Below are 18,963 nucleotides of genomic sequence, written 5' to 3'. Positions count from 1 at the left end.
CTTCTGGACTTCTGGAAAGTGACTGACTTGGAATCACTTCTGGACAAGTTTAATCTACATTTCATCAAAAGCAAATTGTATGAGCTTGATATTTCTAAGGATTATAGTATTTCCTCAGGGAAAGGAAGGGGAAGGTGCTTTCTGAGTTTGCCTGAAGGAGTTTCCTTTAACACATGACAGGCTGCTCTGTTTTCCTGGGAATCCAATAGAATAGTTGTCGGTTCTGCACTTAGCATGTATTGATTGAAGAGCACTGTAAATAAAGCCTGGTGCAGTAAGGTCACCAAGATCTCCAGACTGTAATGAGCTTTAAAAGCAGTGACTGTGGAAAATTGTTGTTTTTCTTTTAGAGGGTCACTGTCAAGAGCTATGTAGATTCTTCCTTTAATTGCTACTAAAGTTGAAATACAAGTCTGTAGTTTCTTTTCAGAGACTTGTTTACTGTTTCTATTTTCAAAAAGCTTACCTGTCTTCAAAAAGCTTTAAGTGTGACACAGGATAAATGTAGTAGAAGTAGTAGTAGTGTTTTTGGACTTTTAAGTCACCCATTCTGATATTTCACTCTGCCATGTCATTTGACTACCATGGTCTCAGCACTCTTGAGTCTGACAAAAGTTAAGATTTGAAGCCTCTAAGGCATTCTTCAGTGCACTCTTCTAATATTTAGGTTTGCAAATACTACAGGGAGCATTTAACTCCAAATGAAAAAGCCTGCCTTCCTTCCTTTCTTCCTGTCTTTTGGCAATACAGCACTGAAATTACCTGATGTCATCGTTAATTCTCAAATGGTTTAACAGACCATTATGCATATTTTTCTAGCTTGAGTATGGCTGGAAGCCATTGACATTCCTAATCAAACACCTAGAGTGTTTATGTCAGTAATAATCTCTATTTAAAATGTACTTTGAACTATTTATTTCTCATTACTGGCCAGAGTGAACGTATTTTTTTATTTTTTTTTTATGTTTGAAAACAAAGATTTCCCAGGTTAGCACATTTTAAAGGAAATAAAGAAAGATGAATCATATTGATATGATTGGAACTGTTTTGGACAAGAAGTGTAATTTGTCTTTTGGGACAGCTCCGCATCCTATAAAACGAGTGAAATAAGCACTACCTATTTATTTTCCACAGCTGCTAGATAAAGGATTAGAAAGAGAAGGTATGTAGTTTGCTACAGCTAACTCAGTATTTGTTTTGAACTAAAAAAAAGGCAACCCGATGTAAATTTATTTTTCTTGCATATTCTATATATCTTTGAGTTATACTGCCTTCACTTTGTAGCAATAATCCAACATGTAGTTCAGTAACAGCGTGCATTTCAGAAAAATATTTCCTTGTAAGAATTTAGCCAGGAATTTAGTCTCTCTCTGAAGCAGGCAGAGATAGTAATTCAATGAATTTGACTTTCAAGTTCTATTCATCCCTCCATGAGCTCTCCTTTATAATCTTCCCCTTCTTCTACTTGGGCTGAATTCCAGAGATTTACAATAGGTATTGCAGCTCGTTTACACGTTGGCAGAAGAAACAAACCCATTAGTCACTAACAGCAGGGGTATGCCTCAACTCTCCTGCTCCCTTTGATCATTTTTCCGCCTTCAGTAACTCAACCATATTCTCTTTTCTAAGGTTTTCTGAAGCAAAATTAGCATCTCTTGTTGGGGAAAGGGAGAGACTTTTACCTGAAGACCTTGTTGTGCACACTCCTTTGATGAGGCACAAGCATCTCAGCTCACTTTATTTTGCATTAAGCAGTTATCACACAAAAAAAAAAATAAACAAGCAAATATGACATCTTCAGCTTTTTGCAATGCTAATGACAGTGATGTGGCAGTTCCTCAAAACTTAAAAATTTGGTAGGCTGAGTACTTCCTCATGCCAAAGAATGATATGGAAGAAGATACTTGTTCTTCTCAAGGCTTGATGACTCACATTAAACACCTGCTAATTGTCTTGTACTTGTTGAAGTAACATCCCTGCTAGCTACTCCCTCCAGCTGAGTTAATAATTATCTTGGAAGTTGTGAGCTTTTGTTAATGAGACTCTGTATAGTACTCCTAATTCAGGAGGCTGGTCCTCACAGTTGTATTTGTTTTCTGAAAGGTTCAAGAACTACACTTTCTCCGATTAAGTGTCACAGTCTGACTCACAGGAGGAGTGACTGTCCCAAGGCAAAATTCCTTTTGTCCCCATTGCCTAGGTCTACTAGGCTGGATTAGGCAATACTTTCACAGTAGATGTCTCCTCCATGCCTTCTCCTTAGTCATAAAAAGAAGAAATTCTCACATCTAACATTCCAGCTGTAGTATGTTAACAGTCAGTGTCAGTTTTCATTTTCACTGAGAAGGTCCACTGCTATGGAAATCCCTTTGGAGTTGTTCTGTGGATATGAACATAAACATGAATATCCCTTAGTCCTGTAGGGAAGGGAGTGTTAATGTCTGTAGACCAAACCTACTAAAGTAGATCCTGCAGATAAAGTGGAAATTGTTTTACTCTGACAGAAAGTTGTTATTACACTGAATTTGTGCTGCAGAAGGAGATATATTAGTGCATTTTCCTCAAAAAAAACATGTCTGAGAGAAATAGAGGAAATTTGATAAGGCCTTGTCCTGGTCCATCCAGCTAAAGGAGACATTGTAAGAGAGATGTGACTGTTGTTAATTTAGCAAAGAAATTCCCAGGTAACCAATACCTGTATGTGTATTTACAGACATATTTCGGTAAAGTCATAAGCAATAAAGCCAATGGATAAATACAGATTCCTAACAGAAAACGCTCATTTTGTGGAGAAAACTGTAGTGGAACTGTCTGTAGGTTCTGAGAAAACAGCAACAATGCTTTGGATTTCACCATGAAAATATATAATAGTTCATATTATTTTTGTTGTCTGTTGCATTCAGGCCCTATTAAATATGTAATCACATTCTTTTTAACATATTCCACCCTTGGTGAATTGACCAAGCCTTTGTCTGATTAGTCAGGGAGTCCAAATTCAGCTGCTTTCATGGCTGTGTCCCATCTTTGGGAGGTTTTATCCTCTGCTTGGGCTGCCCTGACACAGCATGAGCAGCAGTATCTAACCAGTGCAGCAGAGGGGACAGTAACTGGTCCATCTCAGCTGCACATGGTCAAGCATCAGCTTTTCTGCAGCAGTTGGATCTGGATACCAGATTCATCACACAGACAGCAGAAGGTGTTCACCATTTAGGAAAGCACATGCTTGACCAAGCAGCTGTTCCTCATCTCTGCTAGGAAAGCCATGATTTTGTCCTTACCCTTTTCCCGTGCTGACTGCCGTGAGTCACCTCTTGTTGGGTTTTCGATGGCACGTCTTGACAAGCTTGTATGGAGACAGTCTGCCTCAGACTGACAGATGAATGACAGATGTCATTCACATGTCATTCATCTGCATTACCTTTCTTCTCTGTTTTCTTTTTCCTATCATGCTACCTGCAAGTTTCTAAACAAAAAAAAACCTCACTGGTCCTAAATTACAGCTTCTCTCCTGCAAACTCTCCTGTACCTTGCACATCTGCCTTTTGTGTTTCCAGAGATACCAGCTGTGAATTAGCTTTGTGCTATGAACATCCTAACCTCCCTCCCCTCCCTGGTTACTTTTTACTGTAATTTCCAGCTGTTCAAGGGTTTAGCTAAGAACTGTGGTAATGTTTGAATTGAAATTGCCTTGGTTAGAGGGGCCCCTAAGTGCTGGTGTGATATTGTGTCCTGATGGAAATGGTATTTGCAGAGTGATGTGCTGAATGACCTCTCTGGTTCTCCCTGTTTTCGTCTGGGAACAATTCTGAACTGGCAGCAGTTTCTTAGTTTGTTTTAATGTGTTATCATGGTGGGTTTTTTTCTGTAGGGGCAGAGGAAATTTTTGCAGCCCTTTTACTTTGTTTGTGGCTGGAACCTGAATAGCCAGGCCTGGGTCAGGATGATGGAGCACAGAAAAGGGGTCAGCCATGGTGCAGATTTACAGTAAGGGAAATAATCACATCACTGGTATGATGGAGACTTAATTAATTGGCATGCCTGCAAAGAGAGAACTTCAGCTCCTGTATCTGGCACTCAGAGCTTTTTGAGTGGAGCTGCATCCAGTAATTCTGAAAAGTTTTGAGTGTCACCCAGAGAAAAAGGCTTAGCTGGTACCTAGTATTTTCCTCTCCAGGGATGTAAAGTTTTAGCCCAAGTAGAATTGACTTAACTTCAGGCATTCTTTCTTAATTTTTATTATGTAGCTGTCATTTCATGTTATTGCCATTACTCTTTCCTGTTAGCTGTCAGCAAATATTTTCAGTGCAACTTTTATGTTATTGAATACATTTCCCCCAAGTCTGGGTTTACTAAACAAACAAATGCATGCAAATATTTGCTGCTACAACATTATGCTAGTCAGGATTTCAGAAGTAACCTGACAAAATGTGAGAATGTACTGGTAAGACAGAAGGATGCTTCATTTCTTGACTAGTTTTTTGACTTAAGTAGGGTTTTTTCATCATAGTTGTTTGACTGTTATACCACTGTGGTTTTCATAGATTTTATTGTCATAGTTGGTTGTAAGCCCTTTATCTCACTCACACACCTTTTTAGTTGATTACTGTTGGCAGGTTGAAGGAAATGTCTTTTTTTTAAAAAAAAAGAGAAAAAGTTGTATTTGTTTAGAGAACAAGAGTTTCCAGAATCTCACTAATATTTTTTTATGCAAGGATATATCTCCTTAAAAAAACATTTTGTTCATATTTTTTGAGTTTGGATTATGTATCTGTTTCTATGCAATACAGCCTGTACTGCTTGTCATCAATGATTATTTTATCTGTGGAGAAACCCAAAAAGGGTTTTCCCTTGTTAACTTGTGGTCTGGCCTAGAGCTTGGCCAGTTGCAGCAGAGTAGAACAGAAATAGAGGGGATCATCAGTGAAGTGGAGAGGCTGAGGTCCCTGGTGACGTGGTTCTCATCATGTGGAAAGGCAGATTCACAGCTGTGTGTACAGCCTTTCAGCATTAAAAATGTTGTTTTGGAAAGTGTTGGCAGTGGGAACTGGATGTGTGAGCACGCTGATAATGATGTGGGGTTTCTTCCCACACCCCAGTGCTGGTGACTGGCAGGTGTCACCTTGGTGGTTTTGCAGGATGGGTCTGATCCCCACCCAGCACTCTGCAAACAGCTGTCCCCGTCACAGGAGTGGTGATCCCAACAACTGCTAATTGCCAAACCTACTCAGCACTTGGGAAACTCTACTCCAGTCTTGGGAGAAAGAGGCCTGAGACTGCTATGTGTTGTTGGGAGGATGGGTTCCATTCTCCAAGTGGGTTCTGGGCTGTTTTGGGGAATTTACATTGCCACTGTATGTTGCCGTGCTCCTCACTTTTCTGTAACTGAGCCTCTGTCACTGACATCAGTCTACTCCCTTCCACTGCATCAGTTTTTAAACACATTCTTAAATACATAAAAGGGATAATGTCTTTTACCCTTCTCACAGAAAATAAGATCTTTCTGCTGATCTCAGTTAAACCAGGGTTATTTACTCTAAGTTTAGATTTTACACAAGGATGGGACAATGCCATCTGCACCAATAATACACAGAGGGGTATTATTCCCAGAAAATTTTGCTTTGCCTAAGGATTGGACATCAGGACTATAGGATTTGCAAGAGAACACAGAAGCTTTTAAGGAAAAATAAGTCAAGAAGTTACCAGCAAACCAATCGATGTTTAGTGATCAGTATGAGCAGGGAAGGGTATGTAATATCTTGGCTCACTATCATCAGAAATTGCTACTGTGGGATTTGGCATGTTACCATATGTAGCTGAAAATGAAATTTGAACTTCTTTCATGCAAACAAAAATAACTTTCTGCCTTATTTCTTTCCCATTAAGAATGCAATCGAAATATTGAGGGAGAAGTTTGAAACATATTGATTTCATTTTGAAGGCATATTATTAAATCTCTTGAGGGCTTGTTGATCTTGAATCATTTCATTTTAATAGTTTCAGATTGAAAATTATTAGTAATTCTGTTTAAGTTGCAGCTAAATTACTAATTAACTTTCATGTCAAAGATTTTATTTCTTACATGTTTCTGGCAGCTCAGTGCACTCTCTACACAATGCAGCAGAAATTTTTTGTTACCTGCCTCTCTGTGCTCCTTATAATCTTATAAAGCAGGTTTGGAATTAATGAGCTGTCACGTCTTGGGTAATGAATGAAAAGAGCTGACAGAAATCCTTTTGTTGTTTAAGAAATTCCAAATAATTAATGGGAAAAAAAAATGACAGAGGTTCTTTTACGGTTTAAGAAGAAACGCAACTTTCAAATTCTTTCCATGACAGAAGAAACTTTTAAATATGTATGCAAAAAATGCAGAGATCCCTGATTAATGGGTTAATTCCAGTTCTCTCTTCTGAGATAAACTTGCAGAATTTGAAGTAAAAGACTTTTCTGTTTTGAGAAATAGCTTCCTATTCCCAATAGGTTCCTTATTCCACGTTCATCTCAGAAGTGAAAAATATTCTGGATTCCTGGATTTGCCACTGTGGACAAATTGAGTTAAGCACTGAGCATGTTTATAGTAATCATGTGTTGTGTACACAGATTTAGTAAACTGTAGGTTAGCTTTGTGGAAGGCAAGGTGTTCCCTTTTGTTCTGTATTTTTCTCCAGTTTCTGAAGTCCCACTGCAGCTGTTGAGAATAACTTGTATTGCTGTTTTCCAGGTAACCATCTCAGATGGGGGCACATCTCCCAAGCAATCCTCTGTTTGGGTGGTGGTCCAGGTTCTGGATGAGAATGATAACAAACCACAGTTTCTAGAGAAAGCCTATCAGATCAAGCTGCCCGAGAGGGACCGTAAGAAAAGAGGGGAGCCAATCTACAGAGCTTTTGCTTTTGACAAAGACGAAGGCCCTAATGCGGAAATCTCGTACAGCATTGTGGATGGGAACGATGACGGGAAGTTTTTCATTGATCCCAAAACAGGGATGGTTTCTTCCAGAAAGCAGTTCACAGCAGGGAGTTACGACATCTTAACAGTAAGCACTCTTTCACTGACATACAAACCCATGATTTGACTGACTTCTTTTTTTTCTTTTTTTTTCCAGAAATAGGCCTTCCTGTATAAAGAGGAATATATAACTGTTTATGCCCAGCATGTAAGACCTAAATTAAGAAAACTAGTATTCATATACCACTATCGCCAAAAAACTGAGTCTGAGAGATCATTCATGCTATTGCAAGTCATGAGGTAGTCTCTGAGTGTTAAGTCAGCCTGCAAATTGTTAGCATACGCCATTCCCTTGAATATTCAGAAATGAAGACCAAGCAAGCACTTGTCTGCTCCCAAAGTTGTATCATGTTGGCTGGGGCAGATATAGCTACAAATGACTACTTACTTTTCAAGTAAATACAGTTGTTTGCCTGTACAGAGGGCATCTACTGTCCCGGTTATGTGGCTGCATCTAAGTACTGTGGAGTACTGTGTACTCTGTGTTGTGGAAGCAATTTCAGTTAAAAGAAGTCTCAGTCAAAATTCTTCTTTCAGAACTGTAACCATATAGTGAAAGAAAGGGGGAATAAAATACGTTTGAGTTGATAAAAAGCCATATAATAAAATGTGTGCTGTTCATCCATAGAAATAAGCCAACAAGTTGTAGTTTAGGAGTTGAAATAAAAGTGTCAGACGCCCATGGTCTGACATCTGGAAGTAATGTATCTTACAGGTGGGTTGCCTTCATAATGTTGGAAAAGGAATAAATAACAAAATGTTGAGAAATACCTAGGAATCAAGAGTAGAGCAGCCTTCAAGTGAGTGAGTACTTTTCCCTCTGACGACCTCAAAGTCACGTTTGAGATCTGAGCCTTCTTATAATGCAACAACTGAAGATTTTCTACCTAGAAACTGCTCATTACAGCCTCGGCATCTTTTCACAAAGGGCGGGGCTGCCTGCCTGGAATGGAGCAGGTTGACAAGTGTTAGCATCAAACCCACTTAACACATTTCCAGAGGAAGAAATAGGGCATGATATTTCAGGGGGAAGAAAAGTATTTTCCATTTTTAAAAGATATTATAGCATCATATTTACACCAGTGGTCCTATATAGCCAGAAACATTACCCCTTTTTTTTTACAAAAAGCCCTTTTTGTTAACATTGATGTTATCCATCAAAGCACTCCTTTTATAACCTGCATTCAGCCTTTTCTTAAGCCCAGTGTTTGTTGCTGCTCATCTTGTCTTTGCTATGCTAAATCCATTAAGCATGCCACACAAATATCAAGTCTATCCATCTTTCCAGAGGACTTCATAATAATAAGAATTAGCACCAATCAAAGCAGCTTTTAATGAACATGACAGCCAGGGGAAAGAAAAGAAAATACGGCAAATTTTTAAATTATATTCATTATGGAGAATGAGGGAAATTACTTGAAACTTATTTAATTAAATTAAAAACCCTGAGGAAGGCAATATAAGGAATATTTGTGTCCAACAGAAAACTTGCCGCTTGAAAGCAGTCAGGCATACTCTGTGTGAGCATGTTTTGCAAGTGCACGGTCTCACACAGGGTCATTACAAAGCTTCCTTCTTTGCTGCAAGAGGGAGCTGGGTACAAGATGAAATCAGAGAGGGAAGCTGGTTCTGGAGAGGAGGATCTGTGTGGGGAGTGTTTGAATTGCATCTGCAGGAGTTGTCATACCAGCATTCCTTAAAAAAAAATTTCAGTTTAAAATCAGGTGTTTTTCAGTGAAAAGTCAAAGCATTATGCAAGAAAAAAAAAACCAACAAAGTGAGAACTGAGATGTAAGTGTTTATCTTCCTCTTTCTTTATGGGATTTTACATATAGGATTACAAAACCCATTTTCCAAGCAGTTACCGCACAGCAGTAGAATTAGGTCTGACGTGCCAAGCTGGGATGCTCAGCCTGAGCCCTCTTGTTTTTTGTGCCTGCCAGATAAAAGCAGTGGACAATGGCCGGCCCCAAAAATCTTCAACTGCACGTCTCCATATTGAGTGGATAAAAAAGCCGGCGCCCTCGCCCGTGCCCCTGACTTTCGACGAACCCTTCTACAACTTCACCGTCATGGAGAGCGATAAAGTGAACGAGATTGTCGGGGTGGTCTCTGTGGAGCCCTCTAACATCCCTCTCTGGTTCGATATAGTTGGTAAGTTGGGAGCCAGTGGTGCGAGGAGGACGCCCTGGATGCGGAGCACATGGCTGTGTGGTTTTGAGAGCAAGAAAACTAACCGTGAAGCACCTCCCCCACCTCCCCCCCAATTATATCTGTTATCCTAATGATGAAATGAAAATGCTATTTAAATATAGTGATAACAGTAGTAGTAATAATAATAATAATAATAATAATAATAATAATAATAATAACAATAACAATAATATTCCTGCTTTTGTTATGACTCCTTAGCTAAGCTTAAAAAAGAGCGCTGTATGGCTGAATTGGTTTTCTTTCATACTATGTTATTTACTGCAATCTTAATGTTGTCTGTCATTTAAATTCTATTGTCATACTTTGCTAATCTCATTTCTAAATGTATTTATGGTACTTAGACTTGCTGTCCCTCATTTCTCTCTTTCTTCACCTTTTTTTCTGCATTCTGTTCTTTTTTTTTCTGCTTCCGACTGCCCTGCTTCAAGGTGGCAAGCATGCTCGAGAGATGTTCTATATTCTACAGACAGCTTGTGGGCAGAACTGTTCAACAGAAGGTACCCTTAGTGCAAACACATTTGCTAAAATACAACTATCCAGGCTGCCTTTTATTTTTTGCAAGTTTTTTGAGACAATTTATATTACATCTTTCATAAGTGCCTGTGACAGGATGCGATGCGACACATGGATGTGCTGCATTTCTTTCTATGACAGCTTTTACTGTATTTGTGTCCAATTATTATCATTTTATTCACGGATTTTCCACAGTTTATCACAAATAATTAATTCAAACTTTTCACAGTCCAGTGCCATCCATTTAACTGTGAAACAGAATGGGATGCCTCAACATATGGGTTACAAATGGAGCCACCAAAAGTTTGTCTTGAATGCAAGCTGAAACAGAGAAATGTGTTTTGATGTGAGATTTCAACCACAAAATTGCCTTACATAAAATTGCTTATAAAAATAGGGAGGGGGAAGCATCCTAAATAAAAAGGAGAAGAACCCATAGAAGTCTTAAAATCACAGGGAAATGCCATTAGCTGCCAAAATGACAGGGAGCAAAGGGTCTCGCTTGGTTGAAGTGGAGAAATGGGAGTCAATGTTCCTAAGTATTTTTTCCTCACTTCTGCTGCTGATTCAGATAATGTCATTTAAAATAACTCATTTAACATTTAAAAGTGAGAAATTCCCCTGGAAAACTATTGTGCTTTTTAATATTTGCAGATGCTCGTACGTAATGTTTGCATATCTTTGGATGTAAAACAGCGCATCTGCACAAAGTGTAGTTGTTTAAATGAAGGGTCATAAAGCAAATGCTGTATGAAAGATTAGAGAAACAAAAAGCCTTTGCCATAGACTTAGCAGAAAGCGTGCATCAGCAGTCTTTATTTACAGGGATTGAGCCTGGCTCCCATTTCAGCATAGTTATTTGCAAATGGGTTTAGCCATCAGGAAGGACAGGGACCACAGGAGAAAGGGTCTGTCAGAGTTGTTTTCGTCCACCTTTTATTGCCAGTTTGTGCAGATGAAAGACAGAAGCAGCACCACTTCCTCTCTGAATTTGTAGCACAGTTTCTGATGTGCCAATCATATTAAAATTAAACCCAAAGCTACTACCGTGTTCTGGCGTTCTTGCTAGTCCCTGGGGGAGGACAGCATATGTTTTCTAAGGTTTTCCTGCCATTTCCTTGGTTGCTTCAGTGTGCTACATGCAGGTTATTAACTAATGTTTACATTTCCATTCCCTTCCTCACTGACCCTTTCCTCCCAGGACAAATCCATCTTTTTGATGTTATTGACAGTTTTTATCCTATTTGAACCTTTTGCTGGACTTCTTTTGGTCCTTTCCATGGCAACTTGACCAATTCTCATTAAAATGCTGCCCTGAGGGAAGCCTCTGCTCTTCCACTACATTCTTTTTCATTAAGAGTGACTTTAAATCAAGCAACACCTTAGAATGATATTTGATTTTTTGCCTACCAAACAGAGATGATAGGGAGAAAATTAGGAAAATTTAGCCTCTGTCATTCAATGTGGTCTTTATGCCTAAAGTAGTTCAAAGGATATAGAAAATTTTCCCTATTTAAACAATTCTAACGGTTTCCCTCTAGTCTGCAGCTTCTGAAGTTGCAAGATGCTGCATCACTGCAGAGGTCACTGAGACAGAGCTTTCCTAGATTTAATGAGAAATCGGTGACCCTGACCGTCCAGTTTGGTTCTGTTACCATATGAATGTTTTCATTAAATATTGCTGCTGTTGAAAACAATAGAACTCCCAACAGCACTCATTTCTGCAACAGGAATAGCCAACAATCCTGGGCATGCAGAAGACTCTGCTGTTCCAGACATTTGGCGTGCAAGGATCTAAGACAAAGCCTATCCTGAGAGTTTTACAGACAGAACACAGTGTATTCAGATTGCTGCTGTTAGACAGTGTCAAACCCCACATTTTTTCATTGTTCCTCGATATCATCAGCATTGAGGTCTAGTGCTGAAAAGCCCAATGAAAGATGTGGGGTATTTGTAGAAGTTAACTGTCATATATAGAAAGCTGTATGTGACTACTGATGCAAGAGATGGTTTCTGTGCTGCTGTAAAACCAGACCTGATCCTGCTCCATCTGGTATTTTGTGATTCAGTACCTCTGCATAGTTCACAGTAATGTCAACAAAACCCCCAAAGGCTTATGTAGAGGCATGGTTTAATATAGAGTTTGCAGCTTGACCTTTCTCTTTATGACCTTTTCAAACTAAATGGGCATTGGAATTCCAGAGGATCTCTTTTTTAATGCATAACATGCACTTTCTCCCAGCTAAATAAAAGACAGGGAGAGCAGATAAAGTTTGGCTATAAAGTATTCTGTCTGCCTAACTTTGCACCTTAATTATATATACTTTAGGTGGGTGTTCTTGAGTTCCTCAGCTCCAAGAGAGGAAGATGCCGCAGAGACAGGAAGGTCATCTTCCACTGATGGACTAGAGAGGAACAGGATACTTGGATGATTGTTTCTTTAATAGTTGAGATGTCATACCTGGTTTCTGTTTTCAGACTGCATTCAATGCCATTCATAATTCATACAGATCCCACAATGTGAAATACATAAGTTGTATCAATTGTATTAAATTTATTCAGTCATTAATAAGAAAGTAATTTTCAATGGGAACTCCAAGAAAAGTCAGAGACCTTTATCTGTACCAGGTGAATTGAGCCCTTTCCATTTTTTCCTTTGTTACTGATGGGGATGGTGGGATGACTACTTGAACACTGGAGCTAAGCTGCATGGTGCTAGTTTTTGCTTAAGTAGCATGTTGCACAGCATCTCTCTGGTTCCCCAAACAGTCTTCTCTCTGTCTTTGCTTCCTCCTCCAGCCTGTGCCTTTATAACAGCAGCCAAGCTTTGAAAGCACATCAGAACTTTCTACTAAGCGTGCTTAAGTGCTAATAATTTTAATATCTATTAATTTCAGTTAATTGTCCATTTAATTAGTAGTGCTGCAAGTTTTCATTAATGTCAAAAGCATGTAGCTCCCTAGCCTTCTTCGAATAATCTTCTCTGAGAACTATCTAAAATACCTTCCTGATTTCTTACTTGCTTTTTATGCCCTTGCTTTCAGCTTCTTAGCAGCAAACTCAAGGCTTTGACTCTCTTTACAGTAGTTCTGTCTAAAATTCAGAGTTTGCATTACTTTCTTTTTAGCATGATACAGTACAAAAAATAAATATTTGCCTGTCATTTTACTGATATTTATGATGTTACAATTTAAAAAATCTGTAGTTGAATTTCTGTTTCTTGAGACAGTCATTAAGTTTATTTCATATTCTTTGAAAAAGAAATGAAAACTTCAGCTTTGCTGCTTTTTGTGAAAATCCTAGAGATACTTTAGTCTCACCTCTGAGTTTTAGGGTGAATTAGTTTTCTGTGTTTTGCTCTGATTCTCTTCCCTGACCAATGTCAGAAATGTAGCAATTAGCCCAGTTTATCATCACTGTTCACTGCTGTCAGCTTTTTTTGGGACAAGACAAGTAAGAGTCTTCTCTGCACTGAGAAAATGTGGTTTAGAGGACTCTTCTCTAAATCAGATCATCTCCCATATTTCTTTTCTCCATTTGTCCATCATGGCATGGTGGGCCAAATGATACTTGTGTGAGGATATCCATATATCGTGGCTCTATTTGAACATGGAACATTGTGTGCTGTTTGCTGTCTACCAGTGAAGGAACACTCCTGCCAGGTTTTAGCAATGTTTGAATTGGGGATGTCTTCCAGAGCTCAGTGTGATCCATCCTTGCATCTAATGCTGAACGAGTCTGATTCTCTAAAGTCTTCAGATATTTCTGAGATGGTATTCAATCCCAGCCTTTTTGATCATCCCACTGGAAAATATGGAAGAAAGTCCTCATATGGGATTCATTTGCCTACAAATTCTCCAGATTTGCTGACATGTTTCCTTCTCAGAGGAAAAAACTGTTTTTCTCAGCAGCATGACCCCTGCTTAAAATGTGTATCAGCAACTGATAGGAACATGGAGAGGCTCAGCATTTTATCAAAAAGGAAACACATCTAGGAAAAGCCCTACCAAATGAATTAACTGCTTTCAGCAAAATGCAATATAAGAAGAATATGCTTGAAAATTAAAAACCCCGGCACTGAAATTAGAAAGGGACCGAGATGCAGAGCCTACGTCCTGTGAGAGTGCAAGATCTGGATTGTGCCTTGCCTTCGGCAAATTCTTCAGCTGACCCTCAGAAATCCCTTTTGATAGTTCAAGTTTTCCTCGGCCTGCCCATTGCATCTCTCTTGTTAGCCTCACAAGGTTCAATGGTTTGGGGTTTTTTAGATACCTTTTTTATAAAAAGGAAAATTAATTCTTTCCAAAGTATATAGGACTTTTGTCAGACGAAAAATTGTTCATAGTGACTATGAAGCCAAGAAATAAGCTGAGAACGAAGGTAACAGTCTGGATTCAGACAGAAAATGTATTCTATGCCAAATACACAACTTCGAGTCTGTTGGCTCAGAGGTGTCTCAGTTCAATTTCCTGAGATCTCTTTCTTAACTCTACTATACCAACTGTTAAACTGAACATAAAGGCTGCTCTAGAAAGTTGTAGTGAGGACCAGCTAATAAGATCTTCTGTACCAGGGGCTGTTTCTGGGCTGCACTTATAACAGCTGGAACTGGAAAATCCTTTATAAACTATAACATGCTTTTAGATTACATAGAAAATTACTAGTTCTAAAATCTACTAGATCTAAAAATTTAATGCTTCCTGGGCTTATGCAAAAGCATTAAAATCAACCTCAAGAAAGTAAGGCTGGAAATCATTTCACTTAACTTTAGGTGTCCAAAGTGTAGACATAACTCTGCTAGGTGACTTTGGGAATCTTAGCAATCCATTAGAGAGAAAAAGTATTTTCTGGATGAATTTTTGTCATTCCAACATCCAAAGATGGCATTTAAAGTAGATGTGGACTTTTCATAAAATTTTATTCAAAGTGCTTCAGTCTAATCATATTATTTTAAGGGAAATCTTTAAACTGTATTGAAGATGTATCAGCATTACATTTTAGGCTGTAATGATGCTGTAGACAACAGCTAATCCACATCTCTCTGGGGTTATTCAGTATTAAAATGCTTTCTCAGGACAACTTGTCTAGCCAGATTGTCAGTTCAATCATCTTGCTCTCTTTGTCGCTGATTTTCCCAAAGTGCCTGAGGAACTCACAATGTACTACCTTCATTTGAAGTATTTCTTTCCTAAAGCAATTGCAAGCACATTAGCAGACAGCTTCTACATATCTTGTATCTGAAAGCAGGGCTTAGTAGACAATAAAAAGAAAAGCATGTGCCAAATGCTGGAAAGTGGAATAAGTAATGAAAATTCACGTTAATAAATCTGAGCAGCTGAACAAAATGCCGTCATCCCTAGCCCTTTTTCATCTGAAGATTGTGATCACAGAAACTTTTAAATGGACAATAGTAAAATTGTTAAAACTGATACTGTGGGAGCTTATGGCACTGCAGGCAAGCTCACTCCCCAAGGGTCAGTACAGACACAGCGTCAGGCTTCTGAAAACAGCCTCCATCACCCCAGAAGCCAACACCTTCTCAGCTGTGACCTCCTAGGGCCTCAGCCCTCCAGCCTCTGCATGGACACCTTCATAAGGAAGTGGTTTCATGTGGAGTTCCCAGCTGCAGGAGTTTTAAAGAGACGATTCCTATTTGTTTTTACATAAGAATGATACCTCTCTTTTTGTGCAACTCCATCACCCATCTTTCAAAGATGATTGTGGTGGATGCTTCTGGTAGGCCTTGCATAGACTTAACACATCTATAAGACCCTTAATGTTTAACTTTGATAGCATTTTTATGTAATTCATTAATTCTTCAGTGTTTAATGCAGCTTCAGAAGCATTTATCATATGAGGACCTCATACAATGTTTTGAGCATATATGAAAACCAAGGAGCAGCACAAACCATTTGCAGATTGCCTCTAGAACTGCAGATGAGAGGCAGGACTCCTTATCTCAGGCAGTATTCCCAGAAGTTCATCCATCTGCATGGTTCTTCACCTGACCATGGTCTCTTAAAATGCAGAAGACTGAATCATGAATAATTCAGGGTTTCACTCCAAAATAGATTATAATCACAAATCTCACAGTAGGATGTTCTCTGATCAATCTGCCTCGGTGTTTGATGCAATTTCTGTCTTGTTTAATAGAAAATGATTCTATGTAAAATGAACTGCATTGCCTGGTTAGTTACAGGTGTAGGCTGTGGTGGCTGGCAACCAAGAGTAATTTGTTTGTCACTAGACCATTTTGGAAGATGTGAATAATGTATAAAAAATTCACATGATGGATTCAGTTCTTCTTTTAGGGGAAGAGTATACTTCAGTTAATGGAAATGGCTTGAAGAAGTTGGTCTATTTGCAGTAGACCATGTGGTGCCCTGAAAACCCAGCTCCAAGCCAGCAAAAGGTCATTTATTGCTAATCCTTCCATGTTGCTTCTTGGAAGTTTTAAAGGCAGTTTTTTTTGGAAGTGTGTGCCAGTTGATAGCATATCATTTTTGATTGCTCATTAAGATGGTTATTAAGCATCTTGAAGTATAGACTTGCACTTTGTTTTCATGGTTATTCTCTTTGGAATGTGCCTACTGTCCCAAGGCTAGTTTCATTTCAGCTGAGATTTCCTTGCATGAATCTCAAGCTCTTTTCTTCAAAGGAGGTTTTCATGGTGCAATTTTTCTCAAGTAAATCAATTTCAAAAATTAATTGGGGGAGAAAAACTTTCTTGCAAACTACTTGTTTAATTTTTTTTTATTTTAAAAAAGAGCACCAAAGATAAAATCAATGTCCAAATTTCTTGCTATTGCTTAAATATCACGGACAGATTGCAGAATGCAGGTAAGGAATGAGCAGTGTTTCTATCTGCCATAAATGACAACAGATCCAGTGGCAGTGATTTCCTGGAAGACCACAACTTCATCTATTAGGATTAGACCTGTATATATGGACATACATCTATTCAACATGTGGAAATCTGATGGCACATCTGAAATTACTACATTTGGATCATTTCAGTGGGCAGAAGTTCACCAGTTCTGCCTTTCCTCTGCAGCAGTCACCTGCATTCTTATTTTCTCCTCCCATTTTCTTTTACCCATCCTGGAATGTCTTTCAAGGCAAAGATGGACGGAGCAATGCTTCTTCCACCTTGCCCTTTCTTTGCAATAGCCCGTGCAAGAGGTAGAAGTGAGGGTTCCTTCACATTATGGAATTCGGGGGCTGTGATTTTGCTGTATTACCTCCCAATTTTCAACTTCTTCAAATGCCAAAACCTTCTTCTCTCACTAAATGCATGACTGCTTCTGAGTATAAAGCCAGTTCCTGGTCAGCACTCCATGCAGATGAGAGAGCATGGAAGACTCTTCTCTACCCAGTCCCCAGCCCTAACATTTCAAGAGCCATCTTGTGATGCTACCAGCCATTCACATATATCTTTCTTTATATATATTTCACCAGAGCTAAGTTAATGGGATGGATATTTTTCTACCTGTGGACCTCATCTCAAGAGGTTTCAGCAGCTGTTACACAAGTCTCATAACCAGTGGGGTTTGAAAGGCTTTTCATCTCTGTAGAACTGGCTTGGCATTGAATTGCTGTGTTATGAATATACCTTAAGAGTTTGTCTGTCAGCAGTGTTGTGTCCCACCTCTCCCTGTCCCTAGCCTCCAAAAATTTCGGACTCAACTAATAATAAATTACACTTTATAGATGAGTGAGTAAAAAAACAGCTTATCAGCAGGGAGTGTATGCTTTGCTTTCCAAAATAATGAGTGGTTCAAATTTATAAACTATAGCTGTGGCTGACAAATCTTGTAACCCTTCAATCTGAAATGATATTTGAGATTGTATTATTTATAGCTTTCTTTTACTTTTCTTTCTTTCACTCAGTACTTAGGAGGGTTTTCCCACTGCTGCATCATTCAGTGTGTGTCAGGAAAAGGGGATGTTAGTATTTGAACAGTGCTTTGTGAGGGTTTTTGTTGCATTGAAAAGAATTTAGGTTGTGTATCCTGTCAGATCTATTTGAATAATTCCTAAAAGACTGGCAGAATTTGACCTTTGCTGCCAGTAATTATCATTGTCCTTGGTATTAACATAATAAATCTCTATTTGCTTTTTTTTAATTTATTATAATTGTAATTTTAAAAACTTAGATGATGGTATTTGCACCCAGAAGTATCAGTGAGAATTTCCTGAAAATAAAATTTGCAGAATAAAACCCTTTGAAATGACTATTATACAAATAGATGATTATTCTTGTTTGTTATTCAAACTACAAGGGCACATATCTTAGGGGCTTATAGCCATTTGATTCTTTTTACAGATTCAGCTATAGTTTACTAAAATGTACTGCTAGATTTTTATTCTTTCTTCTGGCAATGCATTTTAATGATACCTGCTTTTCAATGTACAGACTCTGCTTTGAAATATAAATGAGTTACGAACAAAGAAGTATCACTAGGCGTACTGCGTACGCTAAGAGAGGCCATTAAGATGGCACTAAACAGATATGCTCATTTTTAGGAATACTTGCAATTGAGATTTTCAAGAGATGGCTAATTTGATTGTATTTTTGTGCAACAATTAGGAGGGAATTACGATAGTTCTTTCGACGCGAAGAAGGGAGTGGGCACTATTGTCATTGCAAAGCCCTTGGATGCAGAGCAGAGGTCAATGTATAATATGACTGTGGAGGTCACCGATGGAACAAACATTGCCACAACTCAGGTAGAATATCACATTCCTTTCTTGGCAAGTTATTCATTTGTTACTGGAATGTATATGCTATAAAAATTATTAATTTTTCGATTCAAGTGAAACCTCATCCTTTGAGACAACCAATGGATAGGGGATATTTTTCAGAGCCTTTCCATCTGGCTGTAAAGAATCGGCTGTTGAATGTTTCAAAGCATTATTTCTCCTTTTGTTCTCTTCCTGCTCACATGAAAGTAATTTGCCTTCCTCCAGCTGAGGGAGTCCCTATCACAGGCAGCTAAGCCTAGATTTTGACAATTGTGTCGCCCCATAATAGTCCAAAATACAATAGTGCTCCATGGTGTTGGGGAATATTGCTATTGATTGTGTTAAATGGAGTTTATACCTCTCATCCTCCAAAGACCCAAATGTGGGACACAAGATCAATTGTTCAGAGAAGAAATTGTTCAGAGGCAAAACTTAAAATTCAAAGAATCCCTCCTTTAGTGTCACTGCCTGTGATTACAGTCTTCT

General features: G+C 38.6%; 1 protein-coding gene across 6 annotated transcripts in view; it reads left to right on the top strand.

Annotated features, from left to right (window-relative positions):
• The window catches only part of FAT3 (FAT atypical cadherin 3), a 396,115-nt gene that overhangs the window by 284,131 nt on the left and 93,021 nt on the right, over positions 1 to 18,963 (top strand). For all 6 annotated transcript variants that reach the window (XM_088051032.1, XM_088051035.1, XM_088051033.1 and 3 more), the window contains 3 exons: positions 6,719 to 7,033; positions 8,949 to 9,159; positions 18,323 to 18,462. In XM_088051032.1, the coding sequence (XP_087907158.1) occupies positions 6,719 to 7,033; positions 8,949 to 9,159; positions 18,323 to 18,462 (666 nt within the window). The remainder of the gene's footprint in view (positions 1 to 6,718; positions 7,034 to 8,948; positions 9,160 to 18,322; positions 18,463 to 18,963) is intronic.

Source organism: Pseudopodoces humilis, chromosome 2, assembly GCF_049639895.1.
Source record: "Pseudopodoces humilis isolate 2021_Gansu_Grassland_sample_001 chromosome 2, ASM4963989v1, whole genome shotgun sequence".
NCBI lineage: Eukaryota > Metazoa > Chordata > Aves > Passeriformes > Paridae > Pseudopodoces > Pseudopodoces humilis.
The sequence above is the reverse complement of the archived record's forward strand: the minus strand, read 5'-3'. Positions and strand labels throughout refer to the sequence as shown.